This window comes from Malus sylvestris, chromosome 9, assembly GCF_916048215.2.
Source record: "Malus sylvestris chromosome 9, drMalSylv7.2, whole genome shotgun sequence".
In the NCBI taxonomy this organism is placed as follows: domain Eukaryota; kingdom Viridiplantae; phylum Streptophyta; class Magnoliopsida; order Rosales; family Rosaceae; genus Malus; species Malus sylvestris.
Genome location: NC_062268.1, coordinates 14,240,387 through 14,252,411, shown reverse-complemented (window position 1 = coordinate 14,252,411; position 12,025 = coordinate 14,240,387). Strand labels below are relative to the sequence as shown.

The 12,025-nt window shown below is 35.8% G+C and overlaps 1 protein-coding gene across 1 annotated transcript; it reads right to left on the bottom strand.

Annotated features, from left to right (window-relative positions):
* Window positions 1-9,417: 9,417 nt before the first annotated feature.
* LOC126582304 (uncharacterized) lies at window positions 9,418-11,327 on the bottom strand. The gene is made up of 4 exons (XM_050246408.1): window positions 11,140-11,327; window positions 10,435-10,589; window positions 9,851-9,952; window positions 9,418-9,680 (listed from the first exon to the last, which is right to left on the bottom strand). Exons 1-4 carry the CDS (start codon window positions 11,173-11,175, stop codon window positions 9,539-9,541), a joined length of 435 nt encoding a protein of 144 aa, XP_050102365.1. The 5' UTR covers window positions 11,176-11,327; the 3' UTR covers window positions 9,418-9,538.
* Window positions 11,328-12,025: the final 698 nt, after the last annotated feature.

The following is a 12,025-nucleotide window of genomic DNA, read 5'->3' as shown; positions in this document are numbered from 1 at the left end:
TACGAAAGCTCTACTACTAGACTTGGAGGGATAAAAACTAGAGTGAGTGGCCAGAAAATAAAGCTTTAATAAAGACATTCTCAATGATATAATCCCTCTCCGTAACACCTGTTTAGCTTCTAGAAAATCATAATACGGATAAACATGAAATCAAGAGTATACTAACATTAAATTCAGAAGTATACCATATCACATCATCTCATTAGCAATATGACATATCTCATCAATCAATGTTAGCTCATAAGTCGGAGTCACCTCTAGTGACATGTACGACTTATCCATATCTCATCACATATGCTAGCTCATAAGTCGGAGTCACCTCTAGTGACTTGTACTACTTATCCATAGCTCAATAAGTATACCTGCACACAAGTCGGAACCACCTAAAGTGGTCTGTAAGACAGGACTGGTGTAAATAAATATGCTCAAGTGCTACGATCACATAAAGACTATGCGAATAATCGCGGGTCACCTACGAGTCGAAACCACCTAAAGTGGTCTATACGACAAGACTGTGCACCCACCTTGGATCCAAGGTGAGCGTGTGGTGCGGGAGGTGAACATCACGTGAAGGACTGTGCCTTGGCCACAGGCGGGAGCACTAACACTTGGGTGCAGGTTCATGAGCTCTCAATACATCTCAACATAACATGTACGACTCATGGACAATCCGTACGACAGTGTCGGAGTTGCTTAAAATATAATATAGTCATGCCATCACTTGATCATTCCAAATAAAATGTAATCATAATTATGCATCCCACATTTCACAACATATACTCAACTGAACTTATATATGCATCCCACGTTCACCTTCGTACCTTAAAGCTTTCATAATAATTATGCGCAATAATATACTTATGGACATGCCTTGATGCAATTCAACACTTAATCATATCGTAGTGCTTCCAACTACACACACACACACACACACACACACACAAACACACACACACACACATATCAATAATGTGGCATAAAATGCACAATCTATAATGCTCTACTTCCGAACTATAAATTTTCGGGAATAATTATCAGTGACTAACTCAACTAAACACTAGTTTAACTAACTATCAATACTTACAATTCTTTATTTCGAATTCTTGATCCTTTACACAATGATTTATGACCAACATCCAATCACTAAATCATAAGGTTAAATCTCACATTTTCTACCAATGTCCCTCACCTTGCACAATTTCCCAAACAAGGCTAGTGTCTCAATTATTTGATCTCATTTATGTTATGGCTGCATCTAACGTTTCATTAGACTGCCTACGTACCCTAAATAGGGATCAAGCCATTCGTAGTTCGCATTAGTACTTCACGGCATTCACAGTAATTATATGCAATAATCAGTTATAACCGTTTAAGGAATTATCATTCATACATATATATTTATATATATACACACACACAATAGAAAGGAAAAGACTCATTCACCTGAGGTCCATGCTATGACTCCCTAGCACGTATATCGATACATCATGAACCATCGTTGCCTATGACCAATTATCAAATCACATCTCAGAGTTCATATCGATAAAACACACAATTTACATAAAACATATCCCTACGTAATTCAATTCGGAAGATCTGCATCACAGATTGCCAGTCTTTTGCTACCAAAGATCCACATTATACTTCTAGAATAACATCCTAAAGTTCAATTACGATCTAACCGTTGGATCTCCGCCAATTGCCTTTTTATTTTATAAACTTACAAATCCATTTCGGGAAGATCCGTACGTCGGATTCCCGATTCGTAAGTTTTATGGTCCTCAAATATTATGTATCAAAACATATTAAAGTTTGGTGACGATTCAACAGTCGGATCGTCGATTCATATCTTTACCAAGTAACGTATCCTAATGAGTTTAGGTCCAAACGATCAACCTACGATATACAATTGCCAAAACTGAACTTAAGACATCTAATTTAGCCTAAGGGTAACATCGACGATCCCCTGGCCACGCGCCGCCACACGCGCCACCGCGGGTGGCGATCGGCCGCCCCGACTCACCGGAAAATCCAACTATTTCAAAAAATTATCAAAATTTATAAGAATGAATATCTCAATGAGTAGAGTAAACTTTATACCTGTGACCAAGTCCAATTTGGTCGGGAAAAGCCCCAATTTCTCTCAAACCCGTCGGAAAACCCTAGAAATGGGTGTTTTCAATTCGACTCCAAAACCATTCCAACACCCCAACCAATGCTTGGGATTTGCTCCAGAGCTCAAGGGGAGTCTAATGATAGTGGAGATCGACGGAATTTCATTCAAAAATGGCGGATTGCAGTCAATGATGTCGTCAGCATCATGCTTCTTCTTTCATGAAATTGAACTCAAAGACCCTCAAATTTGAGCTAAGATGGTAGATAGGGAGCTGTGGAATAGATTTTGGATGATGGAATGGTGAATGTCGACTGAAAGATGGCAGAAATCGGCCGGAATCAAACCGGGTCACTGCTGGGTATGCGGGTTTGCGAGTGAGTCCGTTTCTCCCTTCTTTTCTTTTCTCTCCTTTCCCTCCTTTCTTCTCTTTCTGGTTGGTCAGTCTCATCTCTTCCTCCTCCTCAATTGGGCAACAGTCCCCCTTCTCCCTCTTCCCTCTTTCTTTTTCTGTTTCTTCCTTCCTCCTGACAAACACACACCCAATGCATATATTTCACCTTGTATTAATAATAATAAAAACATAGTGTAAAAATAATTAAAATAATATTTCATTCCAAATACCTTCGGGTTTGTAACTCAATAAAACTTTAACCGTAACTTCAAAATCACTTCTACCTGTGCCTACGCATCCGTAAGATCGAGCTCTACCCGAATATGTAAATTTAAGAAACATGACAAAATATACGAGAATCACACACATCCTAAAAAAATCACGCTTTGCCCATAGGACATTTTCGTCATTTCACGTATTAAAATTATAAAAATCATAATTTTTAGGGACGGGCTATTACAGAAATATTGTCAAATCCTTAATTTTTTTTAATACACCTAGATTTATAATCACTTTAAAAATCCCTATCAAAATTTATATTGACTACCCATAGATTTTGATGTTTTTTTAAAATCATCCCAAATCCTAATTTGACTACACTATGATTTCAAAGTCTTTTAAAACCCTCTTTCAAAATTTTGATTGACTACACTCTGATTTGAAAGTCTATTAAAATCTTGTGAAATTCTATCAAATCCTAATTTGACTACACCCCCTTAGTATATCTCACTGTTTCCTTTTTCATAGTTATGTTTTTTGTTTGGCATTTGATGTAGAATTGTGGGCTACTGCGATCACTGATGAAAATGCAGCCTAGAAAGTTGTTAAAAATCCCTTTCCATCATTCTTGTGATAGATTGTTTGGATTTATAAATTGTATAGCCAACTCCATGAAATTTCAATTGTGTTTTTGGCAGAATGAATGGATCAGTCACCGGAAAAGGGTGGGGGTGGGTGGGTGGCTGTGACTGTGAGATTATTTGTTTTGGGGAAGTGGGGTGGATTCAATAAGAGGAAGGGTAAAGCTGAAAGTGTAGGGAGAAATTTTGACCGTGTGGTGTTTCATCAAATCGTGGGGTACGAATAAAAAAACCCAAATTGAAATAATAACATGCATGGGAGTTGTAATTTAGGGTTTTGAATAATAACGTGGCTTCAGATTCAGCATGCACATGCTGTATATCTCTCAGATTTGTATTGTAAATTTTTTTATGGACGTCCAATGAAGACCGTATAATTCAATGAAGAAAACATGAAAATGTCTAGGGTACAAGATCGCATGGGATGCGAAAAGTTTTTACCCTTACATCTTCATAGAATTACAAACCAGAGAAACATTTCATTACCACAACTAGAGCTGTCAAATTTAAAAGATATCAACTTGGAAAATAAGAATGCTTGAACACAGGGCAGTTTGTAGGCTCAACTCAGTTAACCGTGAGTGATGCCAACGTATTCCATTTATAGAGATTACAAGGTATTCAGTTACAAGGAGATTTATCTCCTATATCAAAACATTTACAAGATAAACATATTGGATAATTAACATGATCAAAACTGTGCAACAGACTTGATAGAGAAGGTTGATGTTTATCCAAACTCTACTTGCAGGTTTGAATGTTATACGCGGGAAATGGTGTTGCTGTTATCAAGTTTGGCTGACTGGACTGCTGATGTCGATTGGACTGCTGACATGGTTTATCAAAATTAACTTATTGAGTTGTTAATGTATACCCATTAAGACTCATCTGGTTTGATTTTGCTTTATATCATCATCATCACTATCTATCTCACATTTATATTATGATGATATCAAACTAAACGGGTCTTAACGAGTATTCATTAACAACTGAATGAGTTAATTTGCCACCTCTAATTACAACCAACAAAAGCGTTGACTTTGTGATCAAGATGGATCGAAATAATAATAATAATAAACAAATAATTGCAGGTGAGTATTGAGAGCATAAACCAAACCCATTGGATAGCATTCAGTATGAATTGGGGGATGCTGTTTTGGGGTAATGGGCTATTTCGGGACGGAGGCAAAAGTAAGTTACAAATGCTTTTGCATATTGGGATTGAGCTCGATCAAATGGACCGGCTTTGCTTCGCTGGGTGAAATTCTGAAAGGAAACGAGGGTTTATCCCTTCTAAACTGTTGTTAATTAGCAGGAGTAATTATATTTTGAACCCATCTAGTTTGGAGTCAATTAGCCATTGGTCCTTCTCATTTGATACGGACAAAAAGTAACTTATGAATCTTTTGACTCATTCATCATTTGACGGTCAAATTACTTTTTTTTTTCTCTAATTAGCACTCAGTTTTTTTTTTTAACTTTTTACTTACACAGTACGATAGACTCGTGATAATATGATTTTAACATTTAACATTTAATAAAAATTATTACTAGTATTCTTTGTTTTAATAATATTATTAGTCATGGAATGCAGACCCGCTGTTATTCAATTTTAAATTTTTTACATTCACGTTCAATGATGTTACAACATGATTTTAACATTCAATATTTAATTTACAAGAAAAGTAATAAACTATAAGGTAAACTGCTGATTTCTCTCTGAACTTTCACTTAGCTTTCGATTTCCAACCTAAACTTTTTAATTGGAAAATCAAGGACTTAAACTATATTTTTTTTGGCCGATTTCCCCCTACCTTTAGTTTTCCATTGATTCCGTCCAAATTAACGTTAACTCTTATCACGTGCACACCACGTGACTCTACTTTGAGGAAAAAATCGTTACTTTGCTAGACCTTCAGACACAAAAATTATAGAATCACACAAATTTGCATAGGTCGACATTTTAGAACCCTAGGGTTTTCAATTATTTTAAAGAATGAATCGACCGAACTACCCTCACATGTTGTGCACATGCTTCCATTTAACATAAATTGGATGGAATGAATGAAAAACTAACAGTAGGGCGAAATCAGCCAAAAAAATTAGTTTGATCCTTAATTTTCCAATTGAAAAGTTTAAAGGGGAAATCGAAAGCTAAGTGAAAGTTCAGTGGGAAAATCGGCAGTTTACTCTAAACTATAATCGTCAAAGTTTACAATCCAAAGTTACATAATAATGGTAAAGTTATAGTTAACAACAAAAATGACATCGTTATTATTGTAACAAGGTTGGTGTTCATGTGAAATCCTGTTCCCGGATTTCATTGTTATAATCTACGTATTGTTATTATTGAAATTTTATGTTATTTTTGGGAATTTATATTAATTTATTTGAATTTAGATTTTAATTAAACTAGTTACAAAGTTTAAAGTTTGAAAATTAATTATTTAAAACCCGTAGATCTTTCGAGGTCACAATTTATATTTTTGAATAAAGCTTGATCTCATAAATGTATAGGCGAAAGCTGTTTGCAAGTCCGGATTATAACAGTATAGTTACGGACATTTGGAATCGTTTTACTAAACTATAGGTTTTAAATTAATTAAAACTCCCACCATGTAGGAATGGTAACCAATCAAAGTTGAGGACCAATTAGATTAGTTGTGGAGGGACCAATATGAAATTAAGGAGGGGAGAGGACTAATGAGGAGGAGGAGAAGAAAAAAAAAAGAAAAAACCTTCCTCTTCCCGTTGACCACACCCATGACAAAACAAAACCGGTTTCGACCCAGTTCTAACTCCGGCCACCTTCCATCATTTTTCATGCTAACTACACCCATCCCTCACCTGCAATCTCTTCCAGAACATCTCCTCTACCATTTTCACCCCAAATTTGATGGAAATTGACTTGGTATTTGTGAAAACCGCACCGGTGGGTGTATGGGGTAGACGGCGGCGATTCCGTCATTTGGGAAAGTAACACAGTTGACTACCACCAAGGTTTGACTCCTGGTGAGGTAGGGAACAAAGCCCAACCAACCTTGGGGGCGGCAGAGCACTATAGGTGACGGATCGAAGCCACCCATTTCTAGGGTTTCCGGTGGGTTTGTGGCGGTTTGAGGCTTTTCCCGACCAAATTGGACTTGTCCACATGTATAAAGTTTGCTTTACTCATTGAGATCTTTATTTCTATAAATTTTGGTAATTTTTGGATTTAGTTGAATTTTCCGGCGAATCGGGGCAGCCAACCGCCACTGGCAGCAGTGCGTGGCCAGTGGGCCAATTATGTCTTTTTAAGTACTATTAGATGCCCTGGGTTCATGTTTGATATCCGTATGACATAATTTGATTGTTTGAACTTAGTTTCATTACGATACATTACTTGAACAAAATATGAATCGACGATCCGACCGTTGGATCGTTACCAAACCTTAATGTGTTATAGAACATAATATTTGACGATCATAGAAACTTACGGATCAGGAATCCGACTTATGGATCTTACCAAATTGGATTTCTAGTTTGTAAAACAAATTGTTGATTGCCACCTAATTCTAGAAATTGACAGAGATCCGATCGTTGGATCACGATGAGACTTTAGCATGTTGTTCTTTGAGCATAATGTAGACCTTAGGAAGTTACAGATCTAAACTATGATGTGTGGATCTTCCGGATTAAATTGCTAAGGTGTTGACCACACCGTTGACTTTTGGTCAACAAGTCTTGAACCATTTGAATTACTAAAATTAATATTACTAAAAACTCAGTGAAGCTTTGCGGACTTGTCTCGGTGAGTGACTTTAATATATGTGATATGGTGATTATCCGATTCTTTATATTAATGTCCTTTGTGGATATGACTTGGTTTTATAAATGTGTTTTCTGTTAAAATGTGATTCTTTTATAATTGGCCATCGATCTATTTTTATTAAATGTGATTTGATTCATGAATTGATTAATTGACGGGATTGCATAATGATTTTGGATATGGATGTTATTATTATGATTATTCTAGTTGATCAATGTGGCTTGAGAAGAATATTGTGCTTCGTCATTAGTTCTTGAACATATTGCATGGTATGCATTGTGATATATTGTTGAGACATAGCGATTTATGTGATAAATGTTCGAGTATAGTGAAATGGTGAACTACGAATTGTTTGATCTCTATTGAGGGTATATAGGCAGTCTAATGAGGAGGTTAGATGTAGCCATAAAGTATTCAAATAATCACTACGCAAATCGAGGCTCGAGATGTGCTTGGTACATATTCCAAAGCTAGGATATGTTAGATATATGGTTTTTGATGACGTCATGTGTCGATCCTAGACGTATATTGGGATCGAGGCGTGACAATTCACGTTTGTGAAAGTCTTATTACACTATCAATGTATGCTCATGTGTACAAAATTATAGTTCAAATTAAAGGATATCAGTATCATTTTTTAAAGAGTATTGTAGACTAACCTTTCAAAAAGATCTTGATCCATAAAATATGGTAAAAATGAAAAATGACCCACGTAACACCAATATATTCATGCAAGTAAAAATTGGCATTCCAAGTGCCACATAAGAAAATGGCAATTAATAGGACAGTTTGGCAGGTGGAAAGAACGGTGACTGGTGTAACATTTTGTAACTTTATGATGGTTTTGGAAATTTTAAATATGGGGTGTTTTTTATTTATTTATTTATTTTTATATTTTATATTTTAAACAAACCGTACGGGGTGTTAAATCCTAAACTAGTTTCAGGTTCTGATAGTTACTTGATCTACAATCAACGGCTAGTTAATTTAAATTAGAGTTTGTAACAGCTAGTTTTAAAATGCTGGTTTGGTAAACATGTGTAAGGTTCAGATTGTACTGGTTAGCTAGCTGGAACCTTGAAAGGTCTTTTGGATGAATGAAATTGCTAGCTAGCTGGAGCCCTGGAGGTCTTTATTTCCAGTAGCTAATTGCAGGTGAGTGTAAGGGTGGTGTTGGGACCAAAACCCTACTTGAATCTAATATAAATTGAAGAGGAATGAGCTGCAATGTTTGGCTCTTTTGCCGTCACTTTTCTGCAAAGTACTCTGAAAATTCTTCTTCCAAAACTTACACAAAATACAAACAAAACAATCATTATTTGTGAATCCAAAATCTCACGTAGGGACCAAATTGTTACAAGCTTGAAGGGGCAAAGGTACAAAATGTAACTGTCCCTAATTAGTAATGCCCTTAATTATTCTAACTAGGGTAGTGCTATCTACACACCGATCTTTTACTTCTCACACAACCATCTTAATTTTCGACTGTCAGATCGAATAAATTGAAGAAGATCAATGGCCAAAATTAACAAGGGTGTGTAGTACTATCCTATAACAATCGAAAAATTGAAAGTATATATGATCAAAATGAAGATTTCACTAATTAGTAGCAAGTTATTGGTATGATAATCTACTGGCACTCATTCTAGTAGTGCTTCTTTTTCAAATATTGAAAATAATCCTAAATTCCAATATCTCATCTTTAATAACAATCTTTAATCAACTGGCACTCAATAACGATTGTCATGGTTTATGAAATTTCATTACAAAACAAGAAGTCTTTATGTCACATTACAGAGGATCTCGTTCAAAATAAAAAAATCCATCGTCTGAGGGCTACCGGGACTAACTAATCACACACGCCCTAGTGTAAATAAGTAATGCTAGCAATTATTAATTAAAGCGCCAAAGACATTTTCAAATTGTACAACTCATGTACTGTATTTGGAGTAAATACTAGTAAAAAAAACACTTTGCATGACGTAGGTCCTTCGTCGTGCAAAGTCAAAAAAACGTCGCGCAAAAATTAGCCCAACGAACCTTCATCGCGCACCAACCGTCATACCAAGGCAGTGACAGTAGGGTTTGCGCGACAAAGAAGTTACCTGCGTCGTGCTAACCCACTTTGCGCGACGCAGGTAACTTCTACATCGTGCAAACCCTTTTTTTTTTTTTTGCAAAAATATTTGTTTTTTTTATTTTTAATAAATATTGTAATTAAATTCTAAACAATAATTAATACACCAAGAAAAAGTATTTAATTATGAAATATATGAAAATGTACATACAAGATGTCCAAACAAAAAAGAAAAAACTACAACATGTGGCCAAATCGAATGCAGAAAACTACACTCATGTATTGCTTATATTCTGTCATTCCTAAGCTGGTTGGAGCCCTTATTCATGTGCTCCATGTTCCAAGAGGGGTCTACTAGAGGAAGTTGGAATTTCTCTGGTTTCAAGGCCAATGCGAAATTGGGCAATGTTGGTGCTGTCTCCATGATTCTGCAGTTGAAATATCCAAAAACACACGTTAATTATTCCCGAGGATTTGTTCTATGTATCATCAACCAAGAACATTGAGATTGCAATTAGGGGTGCCAAGAGTGAAAAGGAGATTGCATTTAGGCATAAACAAAATAATATTGGTAATAGGTCTCTTAGGCAGGACATACTTTTCGTGTGAGTACAGATCACATTTTATCCGCACTTTGCTTGAAGCATCTTTTGGAATTTTCTCAGATAGATACTTCATGGTTCCCCAGAGCGGTGGATTTCTGCATAATGTGTATAAAAAAAGCACTTAACCATTAAAAGAAGAAAGATTGACAAGAAGAAGAAAACTGATCAACTAATGGACATTTCAATCATGAAACATCCAATGCTACATACGAGACGGTAGATCTTCATAACACGACACAAATTCAAGAAGGGCCTGTAGAATAATCTTTGCTAATATCTAGAGATTGGACTAGACTCTAGAGTAGATAATTTAGGAAACAGTTTTCTTAGGAAGAGTTCTCGTAGAAACTGAACTCCATCTTAATGGCCTAAGGTTGCAAATCTCATACTAAAGACAATTTTATGTTCATTCCTTGTACGTGTTTGTGTTTGACGTTCTTGGAGATAGGGAGAGAGGATAAAGATATTGTGGCTACAACATATACTTTACTGCCCCTAGAAAAAACGGGCAGATAATCTGCTAGATGCCACCCAATGAAATCAGCAAAATGAATACGCAAATACAGCCTCTACCTACCTTGACGAAGGGGGAGCAGCGTTAAATGCTTCGCATGCCTTCTTACTTTCTTTGAAATACTCATCTGCTGCTTGCAAAGCAGCTACAGCCATCCCATGAAATTTTTCTGTGTTACCCTCATCAAGGATCAAACCATGATAGTAATATGCAGCAGCCTGGTTAAAATGGGAAGGTCAAAATTGGAAGAACTTTGGTTAGTTGTTCAGAACACAAACTTCAATCGTAATTCGTAATTAAAATCAAATATTCAACATTAGCAGCGTAAGACCCCTCCCTATCAGCTAGATCAACTTGAAAGAAGGAACTAAACTACATGGTTCTTCATGAATAGTTCAATATACTTTCATTTGGCAGTTATTCGTTCAGAAAAGACAATAGCGTATCAGAACCTAGAACATAGGTATCAAAATCTGCATGCACGTAATCTAATACAAGGGAAGACAAACCGAATGAGCGAGTAATCACCAACGTAGAAAATACAAATGACCAACTTGATATCTTTTTTTAGATAAATGCAAGTGTGCTTTCTAGAGGAATCACTACAAGGCCACTATTTTCCCTCCATAAATAAAACATACATGTTAAATCACGCTTTTGGTTTCCTTATTACTCTCATAGACACTATCCTTATAGTGGGAGGTAAACTCATAAGTTTAGAAGGATAGTGGTAAGAGCATAAAAAAGAGAGCAGAAAGTGCAAGATACATTTGCCTCAACATATTTCCACTTCACCCCAACCATTTAATAATGGAAGGTTCATAATGTTATCTTGAGACTGCAAATAGATGGCATAAAGAAAGCAATATGCTTGAGGATCACCATGTGATTCAACAAACATATAATGTGTTCGGTTGACAAGAGTAATCATGAGAAACATAGTGAACCACAAGAATTAACAACTTATATATGACATGTAACTGATATGAAATATATAGGAACTTCTCACAACTACTCTAAATAGAGAACAGCCAAAATTACTCAACGTCGGGAAAGGCAAAAGGAAAACCTAAGAATGTAGCCAAAATTATATATGACATGTAACTTATATGAAGTTAGCTTGTGATAATGATAGCATTGCCATTAAGTGCAAAATCAGGGGTTTCAAATTTTGAATTATATGTTCTGATCACTGAATGATATGTTCTGCAAAGAATAAAAAAACCTTGTTTGCATCAAATTATCTGCAAATAAAGTCATCTAAACAACTTAAAGAACGTGTAAATTCTGAACAATTTCTATTTTGGTTTCAGGACAGGGTCCTAGCTACAAACAGAAACAACTGTTTGGATTGAAACAGAAGGATGCCTGTGGACTATAGTATAGTCCACACCTAATAATCATTAATTTCATGGAAAGTTGTTCTATGCAATGCAACTAGTTAGTTGTGATCATATGAGAAAAATCCATCACCTAATCACCATTAATTTCCCAGAGCTAGTAATTATACAAGCTTTAACACAATACTAATCAGCTGCAAGAACGAAAGAAAGCAGTACATGTGATGAAGCAGCTAAACTAAAATAATTCCAACAAAAACACACAAAAATAACTAAAATTCGATTCAACACACCCCCAATTTAACCCTAAAATT